Below are 21,052 nucleotides of genomic sequence, written 5' to 3'. Positions count from 1 at the left end.
ATTTATTTGAGAGAGAGAGAGAGAGCACAGGAGAGGGGGAGGGCCAGAGGGAGAAGCAGACTCCCCACTGAGCAGGGAGCCCGATGCGGGACTCGATCCAGGGACTCCAGGATCATGACCTGAGCCGAAGGCAGTCGCTTAACCAACTGAGCCACCCAGGCGCCCATAACATTTGTTTTAATAAAAATATTCCCCTACACATACAGTAACTAGTACTTAAATAAGATATGCTACTTAACCCTGTGGCTTTGAACAACCCTGGATATACCACTACACCATTATACACACCACAGTTACTATATTAACACACACACAATCTCTGAAACAGCTCTTTATTAAACAGCAAAGCAAAATTGCAACACAATTTTAAATGTTTGTAAATTAGGTCACAAAAGGGATTCAAAATATTTGCAGTATAACTATTATATTCATACAGCTAAAGTCATTCATTGAATCGTACACCAATACAAACATAAGATTATTCCAGGATTAAAAGCCCAAATCTAACAACCAAAACTGTATTAGTGGATCTCTTTTCCTATTTAGCATTTTAACACTACTTCTGATACTAATTTTCTTACCAGATGGAATCTACAAACTAAATTTTTAGAAACCGTAAAAGAGTGACTAAAACTCTGCAAACCAAGTAGTTAGGTTTACAGAAAATTCTCTAGTATACATGTAATAAAACTCCCTCATTTTATTATTCATGATTCCGATACTAATACACCCTAAAGGGACTTTGCAAAAGATCTGCTGGGTACTACAAATAAAGGTTAAGACTAAACTCTTTGTAACTGTTCTCTTCCAGATGTGATTGACATAAGGTTAGTCACATTTAATCTACTTTCTCGGAGATATATATATACACATATATCTAGTCTGTGTCAGAGATCACACAAATCTGGAGTAAAAACATTTTGGAGTTGGTTACTACTGTTTGCCAAGTACCTTTCCCATCCTATTAATGTTTTTCTCAAAATTTTCTATTCCAAATGTATAACCAGAGCTCATCTTTCCAGATACTAATCTTTCTCCACGTTTTGTACAAAAGGAAGGTTTTAACAACCAAACCTTCCCAATTTGACAATTCAGTTGCAAAGAAAAGTCTTCATGTTTATAGCCTCTGTTTTCAACTGATTAAAGAGAAACCAACAATCCTATCTTACTATTAACTATGAGAAGCCCTAACTGAGAAAGTATCTTATTTTAGTAAGTTTCAACAATTCAAGCTCAGGTTACTCTCACAGATGATTAACTATTAAAATTACTTTTACAAATGTAAAACCAATTTTTTCCTTAGGGGAAGGGAAATGGAAAGGAAGAAGCAAATGGAGAAGAGGCACAACATGGTGGACAGGGTACATAAAGCTGTGTGTTCAGTACATGATTTTGGTCACTTTTCACAACACGGTGGTTATTTTCTTGTATCTCTTACTATGCCTATAATAAAAGACAGTGCTAAACTTATAAATCAAAGCAAATTTGATAAAACATTCATTTTCAAGTTTCATAAATATATGCATTTCTAATTATAAAGTCTCTACATTTGCACGTTTTCATAGACTAACATATTATACACAAAATCATGAAGTCTTCCGTTATGCTCTTAATTTTGCCTAGATCTGACATTATCTTCATAAATATTCAATTAAGCCACAAACAAAAGTACTATAACTTTTTAAATCTATCCAGGTTTTAAAGAAAAAAAGATCAGCAGCAATTCCATAAAACAGAAGGGATGTCAATCCCTTACTTTCTTTTGCTTTTTGTGTCAGTTGTTTGAAAAACACTAGAAGCTGACATGAGGTTTTCTATATATTGTCCAAGAACTTGGTTTTCTGATTTTAGCTTCAGATTTTCTTCCTTAACTGCATCTACTCTTGCGGAGAGGTCTGTATTTAAGAATAAAAAAGTCCAGTATCAATAAAATGATGGCAATGACTCCATATTATAAAAGACTTAAAATGCATTCTTAAAAGAGATAACACAATCTTTAAATTTTCTGCTTTTAAATTCAGGTAACTTTAGAAATTAAGGTAAACAAAGTAAACTGAGTGCAAGTTAATAGCCAAAATTCTTAAAAAGAGATTTCACATTAGACTAAATGTTGGTAAATAGCATCTATGTTGAGTAGTTATTTCTTAAAATGGTTATTTCCATAAGATACGGACTTGGTTTTTAAAATGTGAATTTTGATTCATGTCTTACCAACATAAAAAAAACTAACATCTTTGTTAGAAATGCTTAAGAAAATGTGGCAGGCAAATACAACTCAATTTATACACTGGATATGGAAAGTCAGTTTCCAAACAATTGAGCATTTTGTATTTTTACATTTGCAAGAAATTTCAAAAGACATAGTTCTTAATGATCAAATAAAACAGTCTCTCCATTCATTCATTTAACAACTAAGTATTGGGTGCCCTTTAAGAGCCAGGCACTGTTCTAGAGGCAACTGTAACAAAAGCCCTTGCCCTCACAGAGCTTACATTCTAATGCGCATGTGGGCATATGTGCATTTGGGGGGCTCCAACCAAGTAGGGGTCAGGAGAAAAAAGAAGGGTAAGAGTCCCAGGAAGCAAAAGGGAAGTTGCCTTTTTATATTCATATAGTCAGCGATATTTTGATAAAGGGAATTTGACCAGAGACCTAAAAGAAATGAGGGAATGAGCCATATAGAATGCGAACACCTAAGGGAAAGAGATTCAAGCAGAGAACAGCAACCACTAAGACCCTCAGTAGAAGTTTGCTGAAAGAACAGCAAGGAGGTCAATGTCTGAGGTAGAATGAATGAGGCGGAGAGTGTGACATGACTGACTCTGAAAGGTAAAAGGAGGTAACAGATTTCCAGAGAGTAACCTGGCTTTTATTAACTGTGAAATGGGAAGCCAGTGAAATGACATGATCTGCTCACCCTGCTATTAAAACAAAACAAAACACCCACAACCTCTTAATTTCATTAAAAACCAAGATGTTTCAGTGGTAGTATTAATTTTATGCAAGACATTCAGAAAATGAAAAAAACTCACATCAACCCACTTTTAATCTCTGAAGCTAAAACACTTTTAAAGTAAAAACTTTAGTATAAGCTTTATTAAAGTGGACTTAGTAATAACACAATGCAGGGGCTTAAGGGGCTCTCATGTAATAAACAGCATTACATTAACCCCAGAGGGATGCACAGGAACACTATCTGACTTTCTTATTGAAGCACATCTGTTCTTTAAAATCACTAGCCAAAGCTGCAGGCAGGAGGGAAAAGAAACTATTGAAATGGACTTTGAAGTTTATACTTTTAAAAACTGGGGACACGCTAACAAAATTTAGCAAAACAAATGCTTACAATTTCAACTAATTAGATATTATTCAAGAAAACTACAAAATGGAAGCTAACCTTCAAGTGTGTGTTGAAGTTCCAACACTTGATTAATAAGTCGTGTTTTTTCCTCCAGTTCCACCTGATTTTCAGCATCCACTGCTGTAATACAAAGGTTCAGATTTACTATTAATTAACATTAGGTACCATTTGTGTAGTGTAGCACTTAAAGATATGCAAAATTTTTTATATTCATTATCTTACTTGACTTAAACAAGAGCTCTGTAAAGGAAACAGTTAGATGCCCACATGGCAGATAAGGACACCAAGGTGAAGATAAATTGTTTTGCCATTATCAATCCTTTCTAGAACTAGAGAGGATATAAGTAAGTAAATGAGCCAAATCCAAGCCTCTAAATATTGCTTCTCTGTTCTTTCCATTGCTTAATTAAGCCAAAAGCATCCACAAAACCAGGAACTCACAAAAAGGAAAATAAAGCACATACCATCCATGTCGGCATTCATCATCTCGGGTAACAAGCTTTTGGGTCTTGGGTACAAAATCCTTGATGAATGGTCTGCAATAAGAGAAAGTTAGAAACAGAAACATATAGCAATAAAATACCACTGTACATTTATTAAATTTTTTAAAGGAGATAATGATCAAAGTTATGGAAGAACAAATATAAAATATTAGAAATTTTAAATATGTTATCTTCTTGGAAAGCAGTATGGTAATAACTTATACTCACAAAAACATTTAAATATTTTTTAATAAGCAATTTTGTTCTTGGAAATTTAACCTAAGGAAAATTACAAAGAAGGAAAAAATTATATACATAAAATCTTCACTTCAACCTTATTTACAACCCCTGAAATTGGAAACAACAGAAACTGTCCATTCAGAGTCTAGTTAATAACTGTAGTTTCTAATCTAGTGGCTACTAAAAATAATTATGATGACTATAACATGGAAGAATGTTTACAAAATTGTGTATTCACTGATGTAAATTATGTAAAATACACATAAATACAAATAAAGAGAACAGCAAAATGAAAAAAGCTCTTATGTTAAGGATGACGATAGGGATAAAGACAAATCTCTTTAAAAATATTTTTCATTATTAAAGAATTACTTTACAGGAGCGCCTGGGTGGCTCAGTCGTTAAGCGTCTGCCTTCAGCTCAGGTCATGATCCCAGAGTCCTGGGATCGAGCCCCATATCGGGTTCCCTGCTCAGCGGGAAGCCTGCTTCTCCCTCTCCCACTCCCCCTGCTTGTGTTCCCTCTCTCGCTGTCTCTCTGTCAAATAAATAAATAAAATCTTTAAAAAATAAAAATAAAAAAAATAAAGTATTACTTTACATATGCGTTTAATACTTTTAATTGATAAAGTTCAAGAGAAAAATACTAGCTATCTGAAACACTAATACGGGAAAAATGAAAAATATCAACTTGTTACCTCCTGGTTATGGTTAAAACAGATTAATTAGGATGTGTATAAGGAAATAAATATCAACATTTTATTGTTTCTGTAAAAGGTTCCAAAATATTGGGGCACTTGGGTGGCTCAGTTGGTTAAGCATCTAACTCTTGATTTCGGTTCAGGTCCTGATCTCAGGATCATGAGATCAAGCCCCGTGATAGGCTTCACACTTAGTACAAAGTCTGCTTAAGATTCTCTGTCTTCTCCCTCTGCCCAACCCTCCACCCACAGGTGTGTGCTCTCTAAAAATTTCCAAAATATTAAAACATGAAATTCCTGTGAAACATGTTCTGCTCTATAGCTAACATTCATTTCATATTCAGTGTGCTCAAGATTTTTAAATAAGCCAGATTATTACTGGAAACAGATCTGGTAAGCAATCTAATCTACTCACTGAAGCAATTTAGACCTGTCAATATTGTTACTCTTTCAACAAATTATTTATAGAGCACCTTCTATACCAAAGCATTCTTATGCCTCTATATGCTAAATAGTAGAACCCCGACCTACTGAACAAGGATGTCTACATTCTAGAATTAGAATCATAAGAGTTATCAGTATATTGAATATTCCCTCACAGTTTCAGTTAATAAAATTGTGTGACACTTCAGATACTAGCATGAACGTGAAAATAAAATGCTCAGCGTATGTATAAACTACCTCTGAAATAAGAGATCACTTGTCTATGTAAACATCCTTTACATAGCATTATTAAAGAATTAGCTAGCTACAAATGGTATAAAACTGACCTAATGTTTATAATTATCTACTCTGAGTCTTCTAGCATCTTTCTACTTATCTAGCATTAGAGCTACTTTCCCTCAAATTGTTTTCATATGGCTTTAATTCTCAGGTTCTTTGTACTTCCGAGAAAGTTCACACATATATATGTGATATAATATGTACATATTATATACATGTTACATCTGCATTATACATATGTAATATATCACGTACATAATATGTAATATGCATATAAACTTTTTCTGAAGTACAAAGAACCTGAGAATTAAAACCATGTGAAAAAGATGTAATATATATAGTTACATATATATTATATACTATATGTAATATATAAACATATATTAATATGTAATACATATTAGTACATCTACATGAATCCAAGTAGACTGATTACTAAAAATCTCTTCAAAAATTCTTTATATTATTCAACTTCAAAAATTATCCTTCTCCATTCAGTCAACAACATATTGCTTTATAATTGAAGAGGTGGAGTGTTAGCAGTGAAAACTTTATTTGGCACTTGGCATAGCGAAGAGCACTTTTCCTACCATTTCAGCTACTGACCTGGCTAACACAGGTCTGGGATGGATGACATAGGCAACAGCCAAAAGCAAAAGTGATCCTGGGAGTACTCAGCAACAGTAGCCTGCAGCTTGGCTATTTCCCCTGCTAAATAATATACAAAAGTGCTTCAAAATCCTAATATTTAGTGTTTTTAAGAATACAAAACAAAATTTTCATGACAGCTGAGAAGAGTTATAAAATACACAAGCAAAGCAACATGTAATCATGCAATCAATGCAACTTACTTTGAAATTAGGTTTAGTATAGGGATGTGGAATACTTCTTTTGCCTATGTTTCAGTCTAACACTAAAATTAAACCAAAAATTCTTCTACAAAAGTAAAGTGTTCCAAATTGATCAATGTAATAATGAAGCCAGTTTCTGAAATTTTGGCCACAAGGAAACCAAATGATAGAAAATCTTTGTATGGTTTATCAACAGTTTGACTTCATCTGAAAAAATGAAAGAAAAAAAGGCAGAAAAATGGGGTGGAGGAGGCTTATTAGAGGGAAAATGAAGCTTAGAAACACACATTGGAGACTGGGGTGGAGGCAAGAGCACAAAAGCCCAGTGGGCACAAGGACAGTGCTATGCGATATACAACACAACCCAAGAGAACACTATTCACATCATAGTCTGTAAGATTGCACCTCGAGGACTGTACAGTGCAAAATCTGCCAGCTCTTTGTGGCAGCCCTGTGCAAAAGGGTATTCATGACTCTTCAACGAAGCAGACAAGAGCACTGCCAGCTACCTCTGCGCAGTAAGAAAGACAAACAGCAATTTGCTCGTATTCTGATGTGATTAAACAGGCTAGCCTCAAAATGCTATTCTTGTATATATTCAAGGTCTTCCAGTAAATTTAGAGTAATAAGCTGATTTATTATATATATATAAGATCAGAAGGTTCATTGAGTTTTTTGTTTTTTTTAAAAAATATTTTATTTATTTGACAGAGAGAGACACAGCGAGAGAGAGGGAACACAAGCAGGGGGAGTGGGAGAGGGAGAAGCAGGCTTCCCGCTGAGCAGGGAGCCTGATGCGGGGCTCAATCCCAGGACCCTGGGATCATGACCTGAGCCGAAGGCAGACACTTAATGGCTGAGCCACCCAGGTGCCCCTCATTGAGCTCTTTATATCAAAGTATTTTAGCCACAGATTTTCTTTCAAAATAGGATCAATCCTCAAACCTCACAATGTCTACATTAGCACAGGTACTATGTCATAATATGCACTTAATACCAGACTGAGTTTTTCAACTATAAAACTCAGTCTTTTTCTCAGTCTATAGTTGCTATCACATCAATCCCATTTCATGTGAAATGTGCTTTTAAGAGTTCATTTTTGGGGTGCCTGGGTGATTCAGTTGGTTAAGCATCCTACTCTTGATCTCAGGGTCCTGATTTCAAACCCCGCATTGGGCTCCGCACTGGGCTCCACACTGGGCGTGGAGCCAACTTAATAAAAAATTAAAAAAAAAAAAAAAAGAAAGAAAGAAAAGAAAGAGAAAAAAAAGAGTTCATTTTCAATTCCTTCTGTTCCTGTACAAAAATGCAAAGCCGATGTGAAAAGAAAATCCAGACCAAAGTATCTCAAGCATGAGGACATTGAAAGGAGTGTGGGGTTCTAAGGCTGATCTGTTTATCCTAAAGCTGCCTTCATTCCGAAATGGGTATGGTTCTCCCAGATCTGTCAACTCTGACCTAAGCCTGGGTTGAATCTGAAAAGCTTTTATCAAAAATTACAGTACGTTCTGGGCCTATTTTCATCTAGCCTTGGTTGGTAGAAGAGAATCTAGAATTATTTTGGTAATTTAAGTCCAGGAAGCAAAAAGTACGGAGAGAACAAGAGTCAGAAAGTGTGACAATCATTAGGATGGACCCATTTTTCCATGCCCACATATCTGTGATCAAAGACTACTGTTTTACCAAAGGAGACCTCTACCTTCTCTTATAGTACCCTGAACAGTACCACTGTTAAGAAGCAGTTTAGCCCAGTGATAAAGGACATAAATTTATATTACCTGGATTTAAATCCTAGCTCTGCTACTTATAAGCTCTGGAAACTTGAGCAAGGTTAACATTTCAGCCTCAGTTTCCTCATCTGTAAAACGAGGGTAAGAGTATGTACCTCATATTTTTGTTGTAAGAATGAGTTGATATATATAACTTGCAATGGTATCTCATACATAGAAGGTATTCAATAATGTTAGCTATTATCTCCTCTACCTTTTGGCTCTAATTCAGGCCACAAAAAGAAATTTTGGTAAAATCATCTGGTCTAGCTGCCTCATTTTACAAATAAACTGAGGCCAAAGATAATAACGGCTTACTCAAAATCACTACTAGGCTAGTTTTTTCCATCACACCACCACAGGTATGCTCTGAGACCTAAGATTTTGAGACTTTTTCCTGATATCCATCCAACTTCAACCACCCAACTTCTCAGCATCTAAAACTGATTTTCATGTCATCCGCTTACTAGTGAACAAGTAAGACTACTAAAATAATGTCATTGTTCATTAATATACTAAATGCTTTACATATATTTTAGTTCATCAAATCAACAGAAGGGCATTGTGATTTATATTTGTGGGTACTATATACCTCAGAAAGGCTATGTATCTGCCTTAGACTTCACAGCCAACGTTTGTACCAAGATGTTGAAAGCAGGTCTAACTATAAAGTCCCTGTTTTTTCCATTGTATAATGGAAATACAGCTCTAATCTATATTTGCCAAATATTTTGCAATCTTTGATGCTACATTCCTTTGATATTTTACAAAGCAACTGAAGATAAATTTCATTCCATTCAAGCTGCATCAACTTTCAAAATGGTTTGTCTGTTCAGGGCTGTTCAAGTTTTGAATTGTTCTGGTCAGACAAATCCAGTTTCAAGATTCCACAAGATTAAGGGATTGGCCAAATGAGGATTGGAACGGAAGCTAGATCCCCAGAGAATGGCTAGCTATAGTGAATTTAATCAATGAGTACAGGCACAGAAAATATAAGCATAGCTTTGGATCCTCAGGTACAGACATACAGTGCTGGGGACATAGCACAGCAGGTCCTTAACATTGCTACGTCATAGTAGTGGAATCGATATATTGTATAACGAAAGTCCTGCCTTTCGAAAGGCATCTTCTTTCTTCTTTTCGATCCTAACTCCCCAAAACTTGCTCGGCAGGATCCCTGAGGGAAGCCCAAGTAGAAACTAACCCGGGAGCTCCTTTCGGTGCCAGGAAAGCTGTCGCCAGCCCTTATTTTACCGCTCGCTCGCCACCCTCCCCGCCTTGGCATCCTCTCCTCCCACCTCCCGGGCTCTCGGCACAGCAACCACGGACAAGTGCAGGCGTGCCAGGTCCATCCCGCCCAAACGCCCCTCTGCAGTCCCAATTCAGGGCGGGAGGCTGGACAGCGGCCTTCGACTAAGAGGCGGGAGAAGGCGGCGGGAGGTCCGCCTCAGGGACGCGAGCAGCCCCTCCCCCAAAGAACAACTGGGCCCAATAATGAGATGAGGAGGTTGCGCAGAGGTTCTTCAGGGAGTCAGGCCTGAGGCGCCCACCAAATGCCCAGGCCGCTCTTCCCGGGCGCCTGGTGCCCCGGGCCGCGTCCAGCCCTCCCCGCCCTCCAGTTCCTCGGCTGTACCGAGGTCGCAACTCCAGTCGCCCGGGGCCAGGCCCTCCGCTGCCCACAACTGCCCTCACCTGCCGTTGAAGGCTCTGGGAGTAGAAGGAATCGGGAAAACGCCTCAGGCCCCGACACTTGGACCAACTGGTACCGGCAGCCCCGCCCTCTGCGCCCACAGAGCGTGCGCCGTCTCGGGAGTCCCGCCCCGTCCCGCCCCGTCCCGCCCCGTCGCCCACCAATCCCCACTCAAGAAGGTACGCCTGCGCATTAGCAGTACGACGCCCCAATCGTCCTTTGTCAAAGCCCGAGGATCCACCTTTTGCCCTAACAAAAGGACATTGGCATCCAATCAGGATTGAGGCTGTTGTGGGCGGGTCCGGTAAAAGCAACAGCCAATGACAGTACAAAAGCGAAGTTAAGCGTGAGAAAGCCAGTCCAAAGAAAGCGGCTCTTCAGTCTCAGCAGGAGCCACAAAATTGGGATCAGAAAGCCAGTATGGAAAATTTTGACAGCTGTCAGGAAGGAGGTTGGTAAAACCAAATGCTGGGGGAGAGGGAAATCATTCAAATTTAAGAAAAGGGCATTTGTGGACATAATGGATAAAGCCAGTACAATACCGAGGTACCTCAATTCTAAAAGCAGACTTTTCCATATTTTTTAACTTCCCAAATCGGAAAGTTCGTAAGTACACCCCTAGTGGATTGTTCATCTCCACAATCTTTCCAAACGATTATTACATCCATAGTGCACTTGACCATTTAAGAATATTTTAGAATTGAGAAAATACCTTAATATAGAGCTTTCGCTCACCTTACCTCATTTTGATTCTCACAGCAACCCACAGAAAAAAACTGAAGCTTAAGAATAAATGCCTTGCTCAAGGTCATACATGCAGTGTGAAATGCTGTGGCCAGGCTTTGGCATGTAATGTAATCTGGCTTGATAGCGTTCATTGATATCTAGCACTTGACACAAAGCGGCATCCTGCTTGTGTTTAATATTTGTTGAGTACAAGGTAGTAATACTATATTGTTTTGGCTTTGGCACATTCTCCTGAGTTGTAGAGGTGAGCCTATGTCTGTCTGTTTCTTGACTTTTCACTTCTGGTTCAGTTTGCTGACATACCGCCTTAATCTTTTTAAGGAATATATAAAAAATCTTCCATTCAGTATTTGAGAACTATACGTTTGGCTGGACTATGATACATAATTTCAGAAAATGTACTAGAATGCAACACAGGGCCTAAATAAATGGAAAATAAGAAAGAAAGGCCCAGGGTATATCCAATAGGAGTGTCAAAAAGAGAAACGAGAGAGAATGGCTGTGAGCAGTATTCAAAGAATGATAACTAAGAATTTTTCAGGATTGTGGAATATTTGAGTGCTCAGATTCAGGAAGCACTTATTCTTGAGCAGGTTTAAAACAAAGAATTCCATATGTGGACATATCCTGATGAAACTGCAGAACACCAAAGACTAAGAACTATTATAAGCAACTTTTTTGTTGTTAGAGCACCTTTTTTTTTAGTTTTAGAGTAAAATATACATAACGCAAAAAATTTATCATCTTAACTATTTTAAAGTGTACAGTTCAGTAGTGTTGAGTATATTCACATTGTCGTGCAACCAATCTCCATAACACTTTTCATCTTGCAAAACTGAAACTATACCCATTAAAAAACAACTTCCCATTTATCTCTCCCCCCAGCACCTGGCAACTGCCATTCTTTCTGTCTCTATGAATATGACGACTTTAGGTACCTCATGTACGTGGAATCTCTTACAGTATTTATCTTTTTGTGACTGACTTATTTCACTTAGCATGACATCCTGAAGGCTCATCCATATTGTAGCATGTGTCAGAATTTCCTTCCTTTTTAAGGCTGAATAACATTCCATTGTAGGTATATACCACATTTTGTTTATTCATTCATCTGCTGATGGACACTTGGGTTGCTTCCAACTTTTAGTTATTGTGAATGCTACTATGAACATGATGTGTGCAAATATCTCTTTGAGACCCTCTTGTCAATTCTTTTGGGTATATATCCAGAAGTGGAATTACTGAATTATGTGGTAATTCTATTTTAAAAGCAACTTTTTAAAATGTGGTAATGACACAAGAATAGACAAAAAGAAATTAGAGTACCTGTACCTGGAAGTTGGTATACACTAAAAGTGTCTGATAAGAAATAAGTGTTGGTCAGGTTGTGGGAAAGAACTATGCATGACTCTTGAAAGTGTAAATGGTACAATAATTTTGTTGTTTCTGTGGTTGTTTTGTTTTTTGTTTTTTTTGAGAGAGAGAGAGGAGGGGCATACAGAAAGTAAGAGAGAGAATCCCAAGCAGGCTCCACACCCAGTGCCAAGCCCTATGTGGGGATGCTTGATCCCATGACCCGGAGATCATGACCTGAGTTGAAATCAAGAGTCAGACACTGAGCCAACTGAGCCACCCAGGTGCCCTGGTATAATAACTATGTTAATTGGCTATAGAAAAGACAAATGATGGTGGTTCTAGTTAGATTGGCTATTCATATAAAAAATGAAATTAGATTCTGACCTCCACCACAAATAAAACTCAATTCCAAATGACGTAAATGTGAAAAAAACCCTCTAAACTTTTAGAAAACGGATGTCTTTATGACATCACCTTAAGGAAGAAGTTGTTAAACCAGACAAAACAGTACCATTCGTTAATCAAAAAGATTAAATTTTGATTGTTTTATAAACAGAAGAGATAAAAGTTTTCAAAACAGAAGAGAAGACAATTTTAATCAAGTGAAAAACAAACCACAGACTGGGAGAATATAGTTAAGCTCTGAAAATATAAAGAATTCTAACAATTTAATATAAAAACTTATTCATATAACCCAAATAAGCAACTCACAGAAGAGGAAAACTGAATAACCAGAAAGATCTTTTTTTAAATGTTCACCTTCACTAGTAATCAGGGGAATTCATATTAAAACAAGATAACGGGGTCAGTTCCTTTAAGAAGATGCAAAATCCTAATAGTGCTATAAAATCGCACTGAAGCAAAAACTGATAGAACTGAAATAAGAAACTAACCCACAATGCATTTGGAGAGTTCATCTCTCCCCTCTCTGTAATTTGTAAAGCAATATACACAAAATTAGTAAGGATAGAGAACTCAGGTTCCAAGCTTGGCTTACACATTAGCATCACCTGGGAATCTCTTAAGAATTCTAAAGGACAGGCTACACTCCATACTTATTAAATCACAATCTCTAGGGTTGGGATATAGGCATTAAGGAGATTCAAAGGTGATTTCAACAGAGTGCAGGCAAATTTGGGAACTATTGATATAGAAAACCTTAACAGTCCTATCAACCGATATGACCTAATTGATACAGAAAATTCCACTCAATAACTAGAACATACCTTCTTTTCAAATGTACATGGAATATTCAAGAAAATGGAACATATTCACTATCATGAAACAAACCTCAACAAATTTAAAATAGTTGAAATCATATAAAATATTTTCTCTGCCCACAGGGGAATTAAACTAGAAATTAATAACAAAGATATTTGTAAAAAATTTGGAAATTAAGTAATTATATAAATTCTACACAAACTCTTTGAGAAAATAAAATAGGAAAGAATACTTTCCAACCTTTTTTATAAGAACAATGTTACCTTGATTCCAAAACCAGACAAAGACATTAAAAGACATAAAACTGAACATACACACAAAAGTCCTTAACATGTTTTTAGGAAATCAAATCCAACAATTGCCCCTAGACAGAGAGCCTAGAAAGTTGTGATTCTGGCCCCATGAATTTCACTTCTCTCACAGATTGTGGCCTAAAGGTAATTCTAAAATTCATATGGAAAAACAAAAGATCCAGAATAACAATTCTGTAACAGAACCACAAAGTTAGAGGACTTATACTACCTTACTTCAAGTCTTATTATAAAGCGAAAGCAATGAAATAAATGGAGTATTGTTACAGACACATAGATAAATGAAACAATAGAATTTGGGAATAAACCCACACATAATATGGTCAATTGATTTTCACAATGGTACCAAGGTATTTCCATGAGAAAGGATAGGCTTTTTTTTCCCAATAAGCTGGAACAACTGGATATCAGTATGGAGAAAAGAAACCGAACCTCAACTCCTTCGTTATTAGCATACACAAAAAATGTTAATTTAGAATGGATCATAAACTGAAACATAAAAGCTAGAATTATAATCTTCTAGAAGAAGCCAAAGAAAAAAAATATTTTTTTGAGAACAGTCACCAAACAAAACAAAACAAAACAAAACACCCAATCAAACAAACCTTTAAAAGAAAAAGAATGATTCATTGAACTTTGTGAAAATTAAAAATTTCTGCTCTTTGAAAGACGCCATTGAGAAAATAAAAGACAATTTATAGACTGGGGAAAATAGCCATAATACATGATCTTAAAAAGGACTTGAATTCAGAATATCTAAGAACTTTTTCAGTCAATAGTAAAAAATATCCCTGTAAAATAATGGAATATTAGCAATAAAAAGTAACAAACCAATATGGATGAATCTGAAGTATATTATGCTAAGTGAAAACAGCCAGACAGAAAATGTACAGACTGTCTGATTTTATTAATATAAAACCCTAGAGCAGACAAAACTTATCTATTGTGATAGTTGAATCAGTGGTTGCTTGGGGTTGAGGACAGATAGAGAATTGACTACAGAGGGCCATGAGGGCACTTTCCGTTAGAGTGGAAATGTTCTATAACATTTTTATTGGTGGTTATACAGTATATACAACTGTCAAAAGTAATCTTCTGTAACTTAAATTGTATTTGATTATATATTATTTTTCCTCAGTGAAACTGATTTTTTTTAAATGAGAAGACTAGCCATGATTTCCTTAGGGTTTGAAGTATGCTAAATATGCTACATGTATTATTTTACTCAGTCCTCAAACAATCCAATGATGTAGGTATTATCAAACTCATTTTGCAGATGAGGAAATTAAGGCTCAAAGAGTGTCTTGTCCAATATCGTATAGCTTGTGTTAGGCTGAATTCAAACCTATCTTTTTTATCTGTAAAGTTAAGTATCATAAAACCTACTTTATTGAGTTGTTACTAGGATCATTAGAATTAAGTAAAAATAAGGCACTGCAAAGACTTTCCAAATTGAAATGACTTTGAACCATGGCCCAAAGAAAGTGTGGGTTGGAACTTGCAGCCTCAACCTAACCAATTCAAATTCCTACTAAAACGAAAATATTAACATTCTCCATAGGACTTAAACCAGGCCCATGGTATCATAATGTAATAATTATGACTGGATCCACAATTATTCAGCTTATGAAGAACCATGAAAATCTCAATTCACATGAGTATAAAAAATTAACAGATACCAACACTAAGATGGCACAAATGTTGAAATTATCTGGACAAGATTTTAAGCAACTATTAAAAACTACTTGAATAAGCAATCATTAAAAATCCTGAAACAGAAGTTATAACTGAGAGTATAAGCAACCCTATAGAAGCTATAAATAAGAACCAAATGGAAACCTTAGAACTGAAAAATAAAATCACTGAAATATAAAACTGCAAAGAATCAGTGGTAGGATGAAGACGAAAGAGGGAAGAGTTGGTGAACTTGAGGAAATCTCAGTAGAAATTATTCAGTCTAAACTACAGGGAGAAAGATGTTGGGAAAAACCAACCAACCAACCTCAGGAATGAAAGACAATAAAAGAGATGCCATTTTGTGTCATCAGAGTCCCAGAAGGAAAGGAAAGAGCATGGTTCTGAAAAATGCTTGAAGAAATAATGGTTTTCCAAGCTTCACAAAAGACAATTTCATAAGAGATGGGTGTGATGAGGAAAAAAATGTCTCAAAGGCTCTGGGGATGGGGTATAATGAAAAAGACTGTTGAGAAACACTAATCTAGAGCACAAACATCACTAACATCACAAAGAGAACCCATTAGACAGCATTTATTTTCAGATGGAAGAAGAATGTACCACCACCTATGAAAGAGTCTTGCAAAAAAAAGAAAAAAAAAAAAGGAAAAGAAATTTCAGCCTGACCTGATCAAGCCCATCATAAATATGTAGCAATTTAACAGGAAATACAGAGGGCAGAGAGAAATATATTAAATCTACCACGTGGACAAAATTAGCAAAATCTGGCTATGGAAAAATAAACAAGACAAAAACAAAAAAAAAGAAGCCCTTTTCTTCAACAAAAAGAAAATAAATTGCACTGGGGGGAAAAAGAATGGAAAGAAACCTATAGATAAAAGGACACTTAAAATACATCTTTTTAAAAACAGACCAAAAAATCTAGGTTTATTTTGGATGCTAAAGCCATTTAAAAGATGCATGAAAATGATTTCCATCAAGTAGAATATGATTAGAGTATTCACCTTTTTAAAAATTCTGGGACGAAGCATATATCTTGTAAGATAATTTAGACTTTAAAGGAAGTTTTTAGACGAACTATCTCAAAAAATGTAACATACCAAAGATAACCATAAAGTTAGAGAGCAATATATCAATCACAGAATGTTGCAAATTTGATAAAACAGTGTTGCTAATAATTAAGATCTGCCCTTGAATATAGAAAAATCCTTGAGATAAAAATGTGACAAAAAAGAACAGTACACCCAAGTGGATATAAAAAGGGAGTTGAAATTTTAGCAAACTAGTCATGAAGTGAATATTCATTAAGCTATACATTTATTTTTATACAGTATTCCATATTTGCATTATATTTTTCAATTAAAAATGGTTTTAAAATAACCATAAAACTTCCCTTCTTCTGAGCAAGACAAACACACATACAAAAAGAAACCACTGAAATTACACAGAAATATTTAATTATAAGAAGAACACTTGTTATCTGGGATATGCATATATTAATATTATAAAACATCTAAGTAAAAGCATAAAATTAAAATTCTCTTCATAGAGAATGGAGAACTCCAAATTGAAAACTATTGTTACAAAGCAATGTATCATGTGAGGAAGAAATGATAAATAGTAGAGAACTTCCAAGATCATTTTGATGTTCCAAACTGACATAGTCTCATCATGAACATGAAACTTCTAACTTGTCTTAAGTAATTAGAGAGTTCTAAACATACTGTGGATATTTTAAAGTGAGATATGCTAAACGGAGGCATTTTGATAACTTTCAAGTGTAACCAGGTGTGTTCCCTGATACTTTAAGCTCATTAATTTGCAAAATATGTTTCATCTCATTCCTAAATAAGAACTCACATTTTCCTTTTTACTTATTTTTTTCCCTTGAAAGGTTATTGAATTCATTGGAGAATGAGTGCTGTCCTAAATTTGGTGAGTAAAGAATATACTGTACCTGTTGAAAATTGATTTCAAAACTTAATAGGATACCATACTGGGGTTCCTGGGTGGCTCAGTCGGTTAATCGTCCGACTCTTGATTTTGGCTCAGGTCATGATCTCATGGTTGTGGGATCGAGCCCCTATTTGGGCTCTGTGTTCAGCACGGAATCTGCTTGTCTCTTTCTCTCTCTCTCTTTCTCAAATTGGTAAATAAAATCTTAAAAAAAAAATAGTATACCATACTGCTATTTGGTAAATTAAGCTGTTCATGTATACTTTTCTCAAGATTATAATTTCTTGATAATAACCAGTAGTTGGCTAATTTGATGAGAGTTATTTTCATTCATTGGTTTAATAGAGAAAAAGTAAATTACCAGTGTATTTTTAGAGTTTCTCAAATGAGAATCCAGAAGGACTTCAGGGTCTTCATGGAATCAAGCTTTGAACTTTATGGCAAAAATGAAAGTAATTGGAAATGATTATACAGTCTTGATGCTTATTTTTCTCTACACAAAGTAATGTTTAATCAGTTTCTCAAAGATTGGTGCTCATATCTCTGGCTGTACAAGATTAGCTTTTAAAAATCATTGCATATTTTATTGTAATCAAAAAATATGAATAATACAACCAGCCCTCAACTTGCTGATGTCATTACCTAGAACAAAGCCAAGTTAAAAAATAATGTTATTTATGGGGCAACTGGGTGGCTCAGTCTTTAAGCATCTGACTCTTGATCTCAGCTCAGGCCTTGATCTCAGGGTTGTGAGTTCGAGCCCCATATTGGGCTCCATGCTGGGTGTGGACCCTACTTAAAAATAATTTTAAAAAATATATATTAATTAAATGGTTAATTTAATGTGGCAAAAAGTGTGATGTTGGTGTGCAAATGACTGGCTTGGAAAGCCTGATCTATCAGCCTTGCAACAAGCATTGGTTTGAAGAAGAGGAAACCTACGTTCCAGCTCTGGCTCAACCTATATTCATCCATTCAGTTCTTCATATATTTACCATTGAAAAATTTATTTCAATGTTCATTATGAGCTAGATACTGTAGAATATCCAAATTTGAAATTGACCGTAAGTCTGTGGGGGATGAGTCACTTTACTCTAGACTCCTGTTTCCTCAAATGAGGGATTGTAATAAAGTTCATTCTGCTTCTCTAATATTACATAAAATACCACTGAATTTATCAAATAACACTACCAGTGAGTGATAACGGATGGTTCCCATATTTAAGAGTCAACCTGTGATGGTTTGGTTGTGTCTGGCCATCGAGCCCTTGGTAACATGCCTGCCATGTTCTGAAAGCTTTCTTGAGTGATTTATTTTGGGGCCACTCCATTCCAGTTTTTATTATTTTGGGTTTCTATGATTCTCTATACAGAAATCTACCATTATCAATCATTTGGGCTGGGTGCCTGTTCCACTAAATCTTTATAAAACAATCTGCTTTAAAATCAACACTAATCATTGGGCTCTGGGAGCATAAAGGGGATTCTGTTTTAATATGACAAAGTGATTCTTTGAAGGGCATAGGAGTCAGGGTAATAGTGAAACTAATGTTTTGTATGAGAATGCACATGCGTCGCTAGCAATTCCCTAAAATGCAAGTGCTAGTGGATTTTCTTCCAGTATACAGGCATAGCTCTCATAGTCTTCTGTTCCTCTAGTAACTGTTTCACTAAAAATAACCAACTTGGGAGAGCTCCTCTCTCAGACTCTGGGACTTTACATTACCTTTTTTTGTTTTTTTTTTTAAGATTTTATTTATTTATTTATTTGACAGAGAGAGAGAGGGAGCGCACAAGCAGGGGGAGCGGCAGGCAGAGGGAGAGGGAGAAGCAGGCTCCGCACTGACAAGGGAGCCAAATGCAGGGCTCAATTCCAGGATTCTGGGATCATGACCTGAGCCGAAGGCAGATGCTTAGCCAACTGAGCCACTCAGGAGCCCCTGAGATTTTACATTACTTATAAGCTAACAAGTTAGCCTGTTACGTACTCATGAATGCTGGAAGGAGATATGAGGTGCCTGGTTCGAGTCCAAGGACTTTATTACGCAGAGCTCGCCAGCAGCATGAGCTTCGTGCTGGTTTGCTTCTGTTCTCCATGTCCCCCAAGGCCCACAGTAGAGTGGCCGGGGGCCCAGATGGGTGCCTGCATACACAGTGGGTTACGGTACAGGGAGGAACATTGAGCTCAGGGAACCTATTGCTTTTACAGTTAGTGGAAGCAAGCTTGCTCTTTAACCAGGGAGAGGCATTACCTCAACCCTTAAAGTAGCTCTCTCTGCAGACACACCCCAAGAACTGGTCTGGGTAAAGACCTTGTGCTCTTGGCCTACCAGCAAGAACATGTCCTGACGCTCAGGGCTCAATTCGGACTGCCTCTCCCCGCACACCTCTAACTTGAATAATCTTTAGTTCTGTGACAAATTCCCATCTTCCTTCCTCCTTCTTCACACAATTATTTTAGGGAAATACTACAAGATGTCTGTCTCGTAAAGTGATGGTGGGAGGCCTCGAAGTCGAAGTGGAAGAGAAGCACGCTAGCCAGCATGGAAGAAGCATCAGTGGGAAAGTCAATGGCACAGTAACAAGCATGTTTTTAAAATAAATCAAGTCATATTTTGTAGCTAATTTGGAGTCCTACCCTTTCTTTTTCACTGTTTCACCATACTTTGCAACAATCAGAAGGAAGGACAAACCTGTTGGTAGTTTGTTTTAAAATAATGGTTAAAATGAATAATTTTCATGATAGTGATACTCATCACAGCAAAAGCAGATCAAAGCATCCTCAGTTTGAAGCAGAGATTTGTCCAGGCTCCCTTTCTTCTTTTCTAGTGAAGGCAGAAAACAAGAGAAAGCCTTGCTACTCAGGGATGATGGTTTTGCTTGTGTCCCTGCTCAGAAACATCCTCTGTGTCTGGTCTACAGTCTGATGACAACTAATTTAAATCAGTTCAAGTCCTCTTAAAACTGTAGAAGAAATAGGTCCTCAAGTTATGGAAAGAGCCCAGAATGCCTTGTTACTCATCCTTAATGAGAGAATTGTGGGTTTTGAGTTTCTTTATGTATGACAGGAAGCAAATTATAAGAAAATACAATGTAGGTTTCATTTTGGGAGAAAATTGATATGGCCAACAGATGTACTCTAGAGTTCATCCTTCTTACAGAAGTTTCTTCAGAGGTGATCTCTCTGGATCTTTATGTGTCAGGGCATTAATTTCACTTAGAGCATTGTTCCTCCCTTCCAAAGGCTTTTCTGTTGAAATAGATTTTAATATTTTTGTCTAACAAGCATCACTGGCCACAGCCCAACTCAGAATTTTAACATTTCTTGCAAGTATCTCTGTGGTTCAGTTTTGGATTTGATGTAAAAGTGTATCGTCTGCTCTTAACATCACCTCATAAAAGCCACTGGCTCTTGTGCTGCGAGGGGCCATCTATAGGAATGGGAATTATAGTGCTTATCCTAAAGGTCTGTTGGGAAGACAAAATAAAAATAGCTGAGGGAAATTTACCTGGCATGGTGGTCTGTAAGAACTAACTGTATCTGAAACCTCCTATACCTGATTCCTTAAATTCCTTGAGGGCACCAATTGATCCTCTTCATTAATGTAGTCCCATTGCCAGTCTTGGTGCCTACATGTGTGTCCATAAATACAGGTTGAATGAATGAATGAATAAATGTTCTACCACTTTTTCTGTCTTATAAAAAGCAGACGTGGGGCGCCTGGGTGGCTCAGTCGTTAAGCGTCTGCCTTCGGCTCAGGTCATGATCCTAGAGTCCTGGGATCGAGCCCCGAGGGTCCTGGGATCTAGCCCCACATCGGGCTCCCTGCTCTGAGGGAAGCCTGCTTCCCCCTCTCCCACTCCCCCTGCTTGTGCTCCTGCTCTTGCTATTTTTCTCTCTCTGTCAAATACATAAATAAAATCTTTAAAAAATAAATAAAAATAAAAAAT

At 36.7% G+C, this 21,052-nt stretch overlaps 1 protein-coding gene and 1 long non-coding RNA gene across 5 annotated transcripts in view; one reads left to right on the top strand and one right to left on the bottom strand.

The window, feature by feature from the left end:
* Positions 1-316: 316 nt before the first annotated feature.
* The window catches only part of SCOC (short coiled-coil protein), a 104,332-nt gene continuing 83,596 nt past the window's right edge, over positions 317-21,052 (bottom strand). For 2 of the 4 annotated variants that reach the window (XM_078069252.1, XM_036078944.2), the window contains exons 2-4: positions 3,826-3,897; positions 3,398-3,481; positions 317-1,895 (exon numbers count right to left, since the gene is read on the bottom strand). In XM_078069252.1, the coding sequence (XP_077925378.1) occupies positions 1,753-1,895; positions 3,398-3,481; positions 3,826-3,897 (299 nt within the window). In that variant the 3' untranslated portion in view covers positions 317-1,752. Of the gene's footprint in view, positions 1,896-3,397; positions 3,482-3,825; positions 3,898-6,112; positions 6,218-9,818; positions 9,938-21,052 lie in introns of those variants that run through there. The other 2 variants (XM_036078945.2, XM_036078946.2) reach the window with 2 other exon arrangements.
* Positions 10,040-19,716, top strand: LOC118527225 (uncharacterized). Its single transcript, XR_004913013.2, has 3 exons — positions 10,040-10,267; positions 17,041-17,081; positions 19,563-19,716. It is a non-coding gene; the product is annotated as an uncharacterized LOC118527225 (long non-coding RNA).

This window comes from Halichoerus grypus, chromosome 3 (assembly GCF_964656455.1).
Source record: "Halichoerus grypus chromosome 3, mHalGry1.hap1.1, whole genome shotgun sequence".
Classification (NCBI taxonomy): domain Eukaryota; kingdom Metazoa; phylum Chordata; class Mammalia; order Carnivora; family Phocidae; genus Halichoerus; species Halichoerus grypus.
The sequence above is the reverse complement of the archived record's forward strand: the minus strand, read 5'-3'. Positions and strand labels throughout refer to the sequence as shown.